Source organism: Microtus oregoni, unplaced genomic scaffold (genome assembly GCF_018167655.1).
Source record: "Microtus oregoni isolate MIOR12 unplaced genomic scaffold, Mior012 000020F_ref0000438, whole genome shotgun sequence".
Lineage (NCBI taxonomy): Eukaryota > Metazoa > Chordata > Mammalia > Rodentia > Cricetidae > Microtus > Microtus oregoni.
Window position 1 is genome coordinate 39,802,911 of NW_024543079.1, and position 13,416 is coordinate 39,816,326.

At 52.3% G+C, this 13,416-nt stretch overlaps 1 protein-coding gene across 3 annotated transcripts in view; it reads left to right on the forward strand.

The window, feature by feature from the left end:
* Positions 1–5,024: 5,024 nt before the first annotated feature.
* The window catches only part of LOC121460458 (calsenilin-like), a 69,067-nt gene continuing 60,675 nt past the window's right edge, over positions 5,025–13,416 (forward strand). Inside the window, exon 1 of one of the 3 annotated variants that reach the window (XM_041670872.1) lies at positions 5,025–5,134. In XM_041670872.1, the coding sequence (XP_041526806.1) occupies positions 5,120–5,134 (15 nt within the window). In that variant the 5' untranslated portion in view covers positions 5,025–5,119. Of the gene's footprint in view, positions 5,135–9,338; positions 9,471–13,416 lie in introns of those variants that run through there. The other 2 variants (XM_041670871.1, XM_041670874.1) reach the window with 2 other exon arrangements.

Genomic DNA, 13,416 nt, shown 5'->3' on the forward strand with positions numbered 1-13,416 from the left:
TAATCAGATGTTACTTAAAGCTCTGCTCAGCATCCTTTGGAATCAGAACACACCCTAACATGGAAATAGCCCGCCTTTCCCACCGTACCTTGTTTTATATGATGCTGGGATTTGAACCCAGGACTTCATGTGCTTTAAGCAACCTTTCTATCAAATGAGCTATATCTTCATTCCAGCTCTGTGGTTCTTTACAGGCCCCCTTGCTCCCCGCAGCTTAAATACACATCACTTCAAATGCTCAAAAGGCGCACACACCACACATCCTCTTTTACAAGTGACGTCTAACTGGGAGTTATTCCTTGGCTTTAGCATCCAGAAACCTCGTCACAGCCTTTTGGATGCTGTTTGGAGAAGTAGTTCAGAGGCTATTGCTCTAAACACTGGTCACCCAGGGATGAGGGTGCTGGCAGTTAAGAAGCAAAAATAGCTGTAGAGAGAAGCAGATGCCTGCTCTCCCTGTTTAAAATGATGGGCGGTACCTGGCTGGAGCTGCTCTGTACAGAAGCTGAACCACACCCCTCCCCCCACACACACATACACATGCACAATGGCAGTTACCTTTTGCCGTTGTTGTTATCTGTGGTTGAGCCTGATGAAGCCCCAGGAAATTATCTGGCAACTTCAAGATCATCAAGTTAGATGACCCTGGACATGTTCTACTGGATTCTCCGCATGTCCCCATCTCCTGTGGCAGGACAGGAGGGAGGCCATATCTCCAGGGAAGTTTGAGTCAGATGTCCTTAGTGTCCCTGTGGCAGGAGGGATGACAGATTGGGGACCCTGGGAGCTCTGCTAGATTTCCACCTGGTTGCTCAGCGCAGGGCCCTGGGGCAGATTCTGCCAAAGAAGCACCATGTGGGTTAGGGCAGCACAGGGGGCACAGAGCAAGGGCCACGTGCCTGGGGCTGGAGCGGAGTGAACAAACATTTATTCACTGAGCTAGGCGCTATGTATCAGCCAAGAAAGAGGCATACATTTAGCTACTTGGTTTAGAGAAGGAAGGCACAGAGCTTGGGTATGGGCAAAACCCATCCAAAGGAATCTACAAGGCTGGTGGCACTCCAGTACCCATTGGAATCGCCTGGGTCCAACCTGAGACCTTGCTCAGGCTTGATCACGGACAATGTCCCTCCTCCCATTGTCCAAGGGCCAAAACCCTTTCCTTCCCTCTTCAGGCTATGTACTGAGCGAGAGGCTGGCAGCCAGCCGGATGGAACAAAGCCTTTTCTCCTGGCAAATAAGGCTTTCCCTGAGTCTCTTGGATATGCCATGTGGAGCACCTCACACTTCCCCAATCTTACAGACAGTAATAAAGTTGAAGACCTGGGTGAGGATGGAGGTGGAGTATTGGGGACCGAGAGCTATACCACTCCTGCTCATGGGTGATGTGGAACTCAGGGTCGAGACAGTCACCCCCTCATCTACACTGAGGGTACCAAGGAGTTAGGGCCAGTGGAGACTCAAGGGAAGTAAGCAAAGCCCAAGATGAGAGGAGATTCCTCCCTTCACTAAAGCCAGAAGGAAGAGGCACCACAAGCACAAGAGGGTTAGCAGGATGGCTCTCTGGGTAAGGGAACTTTCTGCCAAGCTTCATGACTTGAATTTGATCTCTAGGACCCAAGTAGTTAGAAAACTGACTCCCACAAGGCGTCCTTTGGCCTCCACATGTGTACTGTGGCCATTGCCTCCTTCCTGACCACTTAAAAAAAAAGAGCAAGTGGGGTTTGTAGGATTCCTAAAGTTTGGGAAATGTAGGGGACAGGCACTTCCTTCTCCCCTCTGTAGGATCACTGTTAGCTGTGTAAATGCAGAACTTAGGGGAGGGTTACTGATCCGATTGAAGGCTCCGGTGAGAGTTGGCATGGGACCACATTCGTTGGCCTGTTCCATGCCTGGCGGAGGAACAGACTTCAGGCAAGAGCAGGTGCATGTGCCCCTGGGTGTTGGAAGCTTCTTGTTAGCCGTGGTCCCCCAACCACATAACAGCCATGTGGAAGATCTGGTGTGGCCAGAAGGAAGGTCGCCAGGAATGGCTAGGGCTGCTGGTTCATCTTTTGTCAACCTGACACGAGTTAGAGCCACCTGGAAAGACGGACCAGCAACTGCAGAAATGCCGCCATCAGACTGGCCGGTAGGGCATTTTCTTGATTAATGATTGATACGGGAGGACTCAGCCCCCTGGGGGCAGTGCCAGCTCTGAGCAGGTGGATGCGGGCTGTATCAGAAAGGCAGGCTTCTTCCATAGTTCCTGCTTCAGTTCCTGCCCTGACATCCCTCCGTGATGGACTGTAAGCTGAAGTAAGCCCATCCCTCCTGCAAGCTGGTCCTGGTGTTTATCACAGCAACAGAAAGCAAACTAGGAAGCTTAAGTGGAGGCTGATCCCCCCCCCACACACACACACCCACACACACCCTCTCTGGGAGCAGGCCTCCTGCCTTTGGAAGTCCGGTTTGGTCCCAATGGCCTCTATTTCAGGGCAGGTGTGCTAAGAGCGAGCCAAAGGAGAGCCCTAACTGTGCTGTGTGCCTAAAGTGACTAAGAACTGCTTCTGTCCCCCTCCCAAGAAGGGTCCTGGGCCTGTCAGGTTTCCACGTGGCTTGTGGCAAAAGAGGTTCCACGGGTCTGAGGAAGACTGTAGAAGTGACGCGGATGTTCACCATTCCAGGCTGTGTCCACTTCTGAGATCTGCAGCATCCGAGGAAGGCGTATTTTTTAGGGCAACAGACATCTCTGGAGCTCTTGTGAGATTAGACCGGTCTCCACCCAGTAGGGGCCCTCTCATAGGTAAGGGCTGTGGGGTGTGGACCCTGAGAGATGTCCCTATCAACTCTCCCAGACCCTCTGCAAGACCCAGACTCAGAAGGGGCCTGAGGAAAAGGTATGAAAACTGGAGGCTCCCCAGAGCTGTCTGAGGGGCTGGCAAGGAAAGAGTTAAGCTTGAGCCTGGTGTGGAGAGGTCCTGGGAGCTGAGAATGGTTCTGTTTGCCAGGATTGTAGTTGTGTGAATTTCTCTCCTGGAGAGGTGGAAAGGGCTCCAGCTGGCTGTAGTGGCCCACGTCTGCATCTTCAAGTGTTGGAGTACAAAGAAGAGAACAGCCTCCTGAGACTCGGAGTCAACTCTCCCTCTTCCTCTTGCAAACTACACCACACCGCTCCTCCCAGCCCACCTGAAGAAGCCACAGCTAAAACCCATCAGCCTAAGTATTGCCAAACCACACTGGGCCTCCTTCTGCATCCTAAACAGACCTCCAAAGACTCTTTCTCTTAGGGAAGACAGTCTGTCCCTACGTGGCAGAACAAGGCTGAGGTTCACTTGAGGTCTTGCTTTGGCTCTTTTTGATTCCTCCATCTTCCAGAAATTCTAGAAGGACCTTGGAAATGTCTGAGGGCATTGAGAAAAATCCCCGCGATAACCAAAGGAAGAAGGAGGGTCAGGCGACTTGAGGCTCCTGGCAGGGCACAGTTGCCTTGTGCCTGTGTTTTATGTGGGGTACTTGCTGGGTAGCGGTTGTAGGAGGAGGTTGCTGGCTGCCTGGTAGGCCCAGGAGTGGAGGCCTCTGGACTAGGCTTGCTCTGCCACAGCCTGTTACTCCCAAGGAATGCGGCTCAGAGGAGTAGAATTTCAGCAAGGGTACCAAGCAGAGACTTGTGACTCTCCAGAAAGAGGTGCTGCCTTGGGGTGGACTGCTCAGAAGACCCTGCCTCTTCAGAAAGTGCCCTGAGTAACTTGTCCTGGGCTGTGTAATGAGCAGTGTCCAAGCTGATCCCTGAATCTTGGACATATATAACCGGTGGGTAGAAAATTCCCCCAGAACTGGCTCTAATTGGAAAGAACAGCCTGGACAGCTGTCTGTTAGGCGAAGACTGGACTTTTCTGAGTTTTACCATCATTAGCATAGACTGGGATAATGACCCTTCACTTCAGAGCCCACTTGGGACTCCAAGGCCTCAACCTGCCCTTCCTTGTGGAAACTTGCCTAATGCTCAGAAGACAGCTGGGAGGACTGGCCCTGACCCGGGAGCCTCTGCGGTCCTCATCATCCCCTTTCCCAGAGAGCCCTTCATCAGCTGAGTCCCTTGCCCAGTCCTGGTCCCTGAGTCCGGACGGGCAGACGACAGAGCTACCATCACTCCCCTCAGGAGACAGCCTTCCAGCCTCCGGGGGATCAACAGCCTCTGGGTTTTCGCCCCTAGGGTCTGACAGCTGGAGCTAATTGGCTGACTCAATATAAAGGGGGTGGGACAGGGTAGGGAGGGCAAGCAAGTGCTCCAGGGCTTTCTGGGAAGGAGGGGCGGGCTCAGCTTCGTTTCTATGGGAACCACTGGCACAGGCAGGCTCCTCAGGGCGCCAAAAAGGGAAACTTGGCGCAGGTTTCGGCACCTGGCTCCTGGTGGGTTCTCTGAAAGATGAGAAAATGCCCAAAAGCTCATCTCCTATAGTGCAGGAAGGAGCCTTCCTGGGGATGCTTGGGACCCCTGATTCCTTCTTCCATCCCCAGATCCTACTCCTAGAGATCTGGGGGGAGATCCCGTGACTGCCCAGAATCCCTGAAACTGGGGAAATGTGAAGTGCTTGCTCCAGCTAGGAAGGTTTCCATATTGCAAGGCCTGTGAGGGGTTACACAGAGGTGACTAACGACGCAGATCAGTAGAGGTGGAAGAACCCCAGGAGTCACTTCAGTGATGTAATCCCAAGGGCTCCCCTCTTTGTTCTGGGCAGGGACTGGTGTTGGGGTGGCCTCCCTGCTTTCCCTGTGACTAGGAAGGGAGGGAACGGACCACGTATGGGGGTGGGGGATGAGAGCCAGGGGCACCGAGAGGCTGAGGGACCAGGTTTAGGAGCCCTGGAGAAAGAGAAACTGGGGGGTGGAGAGAAAGGGGGGAGGAAGGAAGAAAGGGGAGAGCAGAGGGAGGAGGGAAGAGGCAGAGGAGAGGTGGAGCTAAGACCCGGGAGGGAGGGAGAATGGAAGGAGTGGGCAGGGGGCGGGGGAGAAACCTCCAGTGACAATTGCGTCTGGGTCCTAGCAAACATGAGGCAGCTGCCAGCCCGACCAGGCAGTCTGGCTTGTTCAGGCTGCAAAGCGGAAAGGCTGGTGACAGTCCCCTTCAGCTGCGGAGATGCAGAGGACCAAGGTAGGTGCTGATGGGCTGGTGGCTTGCCTGGACTTGGGGAAATCTGGGGCTTGGGTGTTGCTCTTGACTGGGGAGTGTCTTCACGGGTGTTCCTAAACCCACTATGCCTGTTGACCCGGTAAGGGGAAGCAATTGCTGGGGGCACCCTATCTGGAAGGCTGGAACTCTAGGGCTCTTTCGGATATAAGAAGCTCTGGGTGATTTGGACAGAAGAGGAAGAAGCTTGAGGTTAGTTCCGTGGCTGGTTCTGTTCAGTTAGGTCTCCGGAGCAGAGACCAGGGTAGCTGACCCTGAACCTAGCCTCATTGTCCTTAGTGAGACAGGGGAGCACAGAGACACGAGGGGTCTTGTGCGTGGGTGCTAGCCAATGAGCACAGTTTTCAAGTAATCCTTCAGTTAATGAAGACCCCCCTTCTTCTTAAGGCAACATGAGGTCCCCTAATAAGGGCACAAGCAGCTCCATCCACCTCCATGGGGCTGTCAGAAGATGGCAAGAGAGGGGAGGCAAAGAGGCAGAGTTCATGAAACAGTTGTGAGGTGAGGGGAAGGATGGAGCCAAGAAAACTCAGCTGTGCCCCAACTTAGCGTTGACCCTCAGAGAGTCTGGCCTGGAGCCCAGCATGCTGCCCAAATTTCCAGGATGGTCTTGCTCAGAAGGAGGAAGGACCAGATCCAGGTCCAGTTGAACATCCCAAATAAGGAAATCAAGGTCTTATAAAAAGAATAGACATTGGACTGGTATCTGGCAGTCTCTCCCCCCCAAGAGATGACTTTCTGTCCCCACTCCCTGTCCATTCCCCATGAAGACAAGCAGCCCAGGGAGGGGTGTGGACTGGTTTCAGGCCATACTGCCCCAGAGTCAAGGATACTATCCCTGCTCTGTTTGGTCCATTGCCCAAAAAGACTCAAAAGAATGAGCAGATAGAACAAATCCTTTTGAGTACCAGAGCAGGGCTCCTGGAAAGGCACAAGTGTCCCTCGCAACCTCTGGACTGACAGGGAAGAAGCATTGGCAGCCCTCTGTCCCAGACTCACATGCACACTGCATGCAGCATGGGCTGTGTACACCCACAAGCATCCGTGTGAGCATGGACCTCACGGTCATGTAAGCACAGTCACATAAACCTGATGACCACCCCTGCTCCACCTCCAGAGTCAGGCAATGTGACTCTGTGTAACCACAGACACAGGGATTTCTACAGCCATGTGTGCATAGATGTGCACACAGCTGGCTCTTTCTGCCAGCAAGGGACAGCCCCCTTTCCTTGTTCCTCTCTGGTGGTTCTAATTTCCAGAAGTCTCCTTAGGACCTTAACTACCACTAACACTACTAAGTGGCAGAGTGAGTGACCAGAGTCCATTTGGCCATTCTCTTGGCCGTTATGACCTCTACCATGACCAGAATTGGGCACCCATGTAGTTCATCATCTTATGCCTGCCCCTGGAATCCTATGTGTAACCTGGTCCACAGAGATGGTGGTACTGGGTGAAGGCCACACTGTACCATACCAGCAGGTGATTATGAGACAAGCTTTGTCCCTAGCAGCAGAAAGCACACCAACCAGCATAGGCTGGGAGTTGGTCCCACTTGCAAAAGCCAATAGCTGCCCCCCCCCAAGTTCTCCCTTGACTTCTCCCCATACACCCCAGCCATCTCTTTATTGCCTCCCCCACTTGACCCTGCAGAATGGGCACTAATTGTCTTCATTCTTCATGCTGCCAAAGCTTGGAGTGGGCACTGACCACAGTGGCAGGTCTCCTGAGCCAAACCCTTTGTCAGGAGGAGTGAGCCAACAGCATCCAGATTCTGAGGTGACAAGGTGTCCTCATGGACCAGTTTGGCCCTGGGAGCCTCTCCAGCATCTTACAAGATGGACCTTAATCCGTTCTGTTCAAAAAGACAATAACTGAGTACCTAGACAGGGTAGAGATGGAGGTGGCCCTGAAGGACCGCCCTTCCCTCTAAGCCAATGTCCCCATGTAGCCCACGACGTAGTTCTTGGTGTCATTGTCGTTCTTCCTCTGCGGGTGAGGAAAGGAGGTGGATCCTAGGCTGCCAGTGGTGTTGGAACTGGATTTGAACTCTGTCTTGTCCTCCAGGGCACAGACCCCAAGCACTGGGTGGGGGTGGGAGGCAGGGAACGGTAGGAGCAGACTCCAGGGGAGAGGAGCGCCCTTTTATCCAGGCAACCAATGAGGGCTGAGTCTAGAGTTTGTGACCTGTTTGTACCTTCAGCCTGCTTCTCAGTGACACAAGTGGGACTCTGCCTCAGCCACAGCCCCTGCCTGCATTAGCCCCTGCTTCTCCTCTCAGGGCTGTGGCTCTAGACGTGTGAGTGAAAGAACCCCTACTTCTCCGCTCCTCTTTTCTTTTCTGTTTCTTATAACCCAAGCAGGCTTTGCTTTGTGCCAGAGAATGCACTTGAACTTCTGGTCCCCGACCTCTAGGTTCTGAGCAGTGGAATTACAGATGTGCCCCACCATACCAGTTCGTGCCAAGGCTCAAACCCAGGGCTTCATACACACCAGGCAAAGCATTCTAGCAACTTAGCTCACCTCAGTCCAGTCCCCAGTTTCTCATCCTCATCTTCCACAAAAGTTGAGAGCTGTTTGGTTTGCTCAGGCTGGCCTTAGGGGCACCCTCTGCTCCCTTGACCCTCTGGGTCTCACTGGGATTCTCAGGAGCAGTTGCAGGCTCTCCCATAAGGCCTCCATGAGGGTTTTCAAGGCAGAGAAGGAGGAGGAGAGTTTCTGCCTCGGCCAGCCCTGCCCTGTCGGGAAGCATGCACAGTGTGGGTGACTCACAATGCTCCCCCAGCTCCCGGCCCCAGCTGACTGATGTTTTCCCCCTTGAACAGGTGCATCTGTCAGCTGCAATCAGCCCACATCCTAGAACTCCACAGAGCAGTCATGTGACAGTGCCAGAGCTGGAGCTGGGGGAGCTGTCAGGGCAGGAGGACAGCCAAGAGAGGCCTGTCCCTCAGCTCTCCCTGTCCTGTGTCAGCACTCTGTCCAGCTGCCCCTTCCGTTGGGCTTGCGCCCCACTCCTACTCTGTGAGACAAAGCAGAGACACTAGGCTAAGGGCATCATCCCCAGCTCCGTCACCGCTGTCTTCTGCTGCCTTTAGCATATAGGTGACTTCTGGGACAAATAGGAGCTCCTTTTCCCTGGTGCCATGCCCATGTCAGGCCTTACGGTAAAAGCCTCTCTCTGGACAGGCTCTCTGGGCAGTGGTCCCAGGCAGCTCGGTTCTAGATAGGGCTCTGCCCCCATGCCGCTGAAGCAAACTTGCCTTTCTCTGGGCTTCTAACTTCCTGCTGGGATTAGGATATGCCCATAACCTCTCCCTGGACCCCAGATGGACTCAGGCCCTTGTGTTGTCCTATGGGCAACTGGGAATACCATCCCGCAGCTGTCACCAATGCCCCATAAGTATACAGAAAAGTGGCAAGCCCACCAGCTCCTATCCTCACTATTTGGGACTAGAGAGTCCTGACTGCAGAGGAAGTGGCTGGTGAGGGCTCGGGCTGCCCCTGTGGTCTGGGAGCCCCGCCTCTGCATCAGATGGGGCTGGGACAAGCACGAGCTCCTTCATATCTCAACGATGTGAACACAGACATGTTACTTTGCCCCTCAGTGCCATGGTCTCATATCACCAACCTCCTCGAAGGATAAAATCCTTCACTAGCACATTTAGCCTGAACCTTATATATCTGGTTGCTAGAGTATAACCTAAGAAGGCATCCTGACAGAGAGGGTTACTAATGAACAGCTTAAGTCAACCTGAGTTGTGGAGGGTCCTCATTGCCAGGGATAGGGGAGCGCTTGTCCTGGCAAGTTAGCAGGCACCAGACACAAGACTGGGACTGTCCAGTTCCGGCCTCCTCTGCTGCTGCAACACCCGAGTCTGAAGCCCAGAGACATGTGCATAGTCACATGTGCGGGTATGTACATCCCAGTACGTGCTCCCACCCACAGGGACATGTGACTGTCTCAGCTTCTCCTGCCAGGATGAACTACCTGGCTCACATCTGTGTGTGTCAGAGTGGGTGGCGGACTTAGGATGGCAAAGATTCCCAGTCCCTGGGGGCCTGCACGACACAACACCCACCAGCACTTTCTGCCATCTGTCCCGTTTGACGGAAATAGAGCGAACAACTAATGGGTGCTGGATGAGCCAGCGTGCATCTAGGCAGTCCCTGGAAAAGGAGGGGTGCAGGCTAGCCCCACATCTGTCTCAGACCCTGGCCTTAGGACAGTCTTCCTGGACAGGAAGGGGGTGAGAACCTGGAGCACCCATCCCCTGTCAAGGCCCAGGAATTTCTGTCAGGTGAGGTAAGTGCTCCAACCATTAGCGGCACTTCTAATTCTACAGAGTAGAGGTTTTGGAGTTTTGGTTGTTTTGTTTTTAATAAAAATGAGCAGGCAGGCAATGTGGTCCCCAGGTAGCAGACCCCTCCTGGCCCCCTTAGATCTCCAAGCACAAGGTTCCTGAGTTTGGAGTTTGGGGATTGCTTTTGCTGCCTTGCACGGGCAATACAACCCCTAACTTGGGCCCAGAAAGATAATCGCCGTGGTGGGTAGGGGGCTCGTTGGCATGCATTGCTTCACCTGTGTTCCCTGTACCTCTGGGAGGGCATTCTATGATCCCTATCTGCAGATGAAGAAACCAGGGCTTGGGGTAGTCAAGTACCTGGTCCAGGATTGCCCAGCGAGAACATGAGGGCCCAGCATTCAAATCTCTGGCTGACTGGTTATGGGCCTCTTCTCTCTGCACTCAGCTGCCTGAAATAACTCCAGCCTGTCGCAGATCCCCCCACCTGCCCAAAGCAAGGTGCAGCCTCTGCACCAGTATCCAGTGTGTCCTGGTCGCTTTTAGAAAAAGTTTTTACTGCTATTTCCATCCATGAGGCAGTGTGCTCGTCTTCTTTTGTGGTGTGTGTGTGTGTGTGTGTGTGTGTGTGTGTGTGTGTGTTTATGAGTGTGTATATCAATGCACTTAGAATGCACATATTTGCCTGATATGTCTCTGGAGAATTGCTAGATATTTTGATAGAAGTATGTTAGCCTTTAGCTATACAGCATTTGGGTAGCATATACCCACTAAATGCCTCTACCAATCTTTCCTAGGGTTGATACTTGGGGTTCTCTGCGGCCAGGGACTACACTAGCTGCCAAGATTCTCACCTCTGGGTACCCCAATAGTCTGGCTCCATCTTCTTGCCAGACAGACTCTCACAGGGGGTGTTTCTTGCAGGTCATGAGCAGTGTGCAGGACAACTGTACCACGGGCATCATGGCTTTCGGGGAGCCTATGTAGGGTGGGGAATCACGTGGTAAGATGTTGGAATCAAGGGGCTGATTTGGTGAAAACTCTTGGGACAACAGTATCTAGTGCCTAGATGGACCACCGTCAGGATAGACAGAGGCCTATGTCTCCATGGGAACAGGCTTCTGATTCTGACACCAGCATCCCGGCCCACACCTCAGCACATCCTAAGCATCTGGCATTAGCCTCTCCACTCCATCCCACATGCACAGGGATACAGATCAGAGGATAATTTTCAGGAGTCAGTTCTTAATCGGGCGGTGGTGGCGTATGCCTTTAATCCCAGCACTCGGGAGGCAGAGGCAGGAAGATCTCTGTGAGTTCGAGGCCAGCCTGGTCTACAAGAGCTAGTTCCAAGACAGGCTCCAAAGCTACAGAGAAACCCTGTCTCAAAAAACCCAAAACATAAAAAATTTTTAAAAAGAGAAAAGAAAAAGAAGAAAAAAAAGTCAGTTCTTTTCTTTATCAAGTCCCCAGGTGCTTCCACTCACTCAGCCGTCTCATCAGCTCCAAAGGAGACTTTTACTGAATTAAGTATGGTGAAAAAGAACATAGATAGACCCCACGTCCACTTTGCCAGCCTGGGATATATGGCAACCTGACTCAAACAAACAAACAAACAACTAGTACAAGCGGGATGTACAGTGCAGGCCTTTAATCCCAGCACTCAAGAGGTAGAAGCAGGTGAATCTGTGAATTTGGGGCTAGCCAGGTCTAAATAGTAAGATCCTATTTAAAAAAAAAAAACCCAGCTGGTACAATATCCCACCCATGCTAGAGACACTGATGCAGCCACCAATGTCATTCAAGTTGCCCCAGTATGTGTGTGGCTGTTAGAACCTTATCACCTGCAGTTCGTGCATCCGTCACTACCATCAGCACACGACACATGTGACGAGGTAGCTCTGTCCCCAGAGGTCCTTCTGGTTTACCCTACGGTAACCACACTTTCTCCTCCCTCTGCCCTTCCCCCCATCCAATCCTTGGCCTTTTAATCTGCCCTCCCTTGCTAACATGCTGTCATTTCAAAATGCTGTGTAAACAGGCTCACGTGGCAGGTGACCTTTCAGGACTGGCTTTTTGGTTCCGCTTAATTCTGAGTCTTGATCCCAGTTGTGATGGGTCCAGCTCCTCTCTTCTCATGGTTTGGACTTTCTGGGACAGCTGTACCACCTTGGTGTCTACTGAGGGACATCTGGCTGTTTCCAGTTTGGGGTTCTTATGAATAAAACTACCATGAATATTCAATTATAAGGGTTTGTTTGAACATAAATTTTCAACCACCTGGGACAAACACCCAAGCATGCAATTACCATTCTGAGGACCTCCAACCTTTCCTCCAGAGTTGCTGAAGCACTCTGTGTCCCCAGTGGCCAGGCAGCTGTGACCCAGGTCTGCATTGCATTTACTGTTTTGGCTATTTTTTTTTTATTTCAGGCATGAAGTGTTTCTCATGATGATTTTTTTTAAAAAAATGTGTTTATTTTTGAGCGTGCACATTCCTGTGTGTGTGTGTGTGTAGATTGGTGTCGGAGGAAAATTCTGTGGAGTCTGTCCTCTCCTTCCACCTTGGTGTGGGTTGTGGGAATCGAACTTGGGTCATCAGCCTTGTGCTGTAGGTGCTTTAGCCACCGAGCCATGTTGTTGGCTCTCCTGGTGGTTTTCAATGTGCATTTCCCTGGTGGCAGAAGATGGCATTTTCCCAGGTGCTCATGTGCCATCTCTGTGCCTGCTGGTGACACGTCTGTGCATGTTTCTTCTGGATAGATTGTCCTTTTACTGTGAAGTTTATGAAGTAAGAGGCTGTCAGATACCAGGCTCTGTGACAGAAAGAGCAGTTTACACAGGTACACATAGAAGTGTGTGCACACATACATACATACATACATACACACACACGAGTCTCAGAGCTGCCCTTCTGGAGGGACCTGAGACAGCAGAATAATAAGCTATTTTCCATATATATTCCATATTCCATATATATTCTTTTGCAGCAAGGAGGTGCAGTAACAGAGACTGAGATGGAGGCACATGGGAGTGACCTAGTTAGAACAGTGCTCCAGGGGGCTGACACCTGAGCGTGGCCTTGAGCATCCAGCAGACAAGTGTCCAGGGCAGGGAGCAGCAGATACCCAGGCAGTGCTGTGGAGAGAGGCCGTCTGTGAGGAGCAGTGAGCTGAGGGCAGGCATGTGACATGGTTTGATTTGCCAAGTGACAGGCAGCCTTCAGGGACTCCAAGCAGGGGCAAAGGGATATTTAATTTCGGTTCCACTGTCCTCACTGACCCAGCAGCCCTCACTCTGTCACCTCCCCTCACAGAAACCATAAGGGGGCAGTGGGGTCTCCTCCCTCCCCTCCATGCCTTTGAGCCTAGGAGACAAAAAGAGGGTGTCAGAAGAGCTATTTAACATCCCTTGGCAGCTCAATCAGACCCTCTCCCAGACAGACAAGTGTCAAATATTCATGAGGATGACCCGTGCTCACACCTCCCTGTTCCTGCCTCCCTCACAGTGTGCTGGCCCCGGCCATAGGCTTGATGCCTCTCACGGGGCGGATATGGACAGGCTGCCTCCCTTCCCTTTGCCCTTCTTTTCCCAGATTTCTGTCACAACCTTTGTCCAGAGAGGCTCAAAGAGAGATTTCTGGCAACCCATACACATAGAGGAAGCCAGTTCAGGTGTCCAGACTTCACTCTGACTCTCTACCAGGGAGAAAACTAGCTCCAGGACCCGCTATCCCAGGGCATTCAATAACAGTTGCTTTTGGAGACTGTTGATCTGGTTAGGGAGCTTGGGGAGGCCCCAACCCCCACCTTCTGAAATCTCTCTAGGGACCTAGTCCCATGAACAATTACTTTGGAAGCCTGTGGCCAACATTACCCAAACTTTGGAGTCCCAATGCCATGTTACAGAGAGGTGTGTCCCCAGACTCCTCATGGGTTAGTTTTCTTG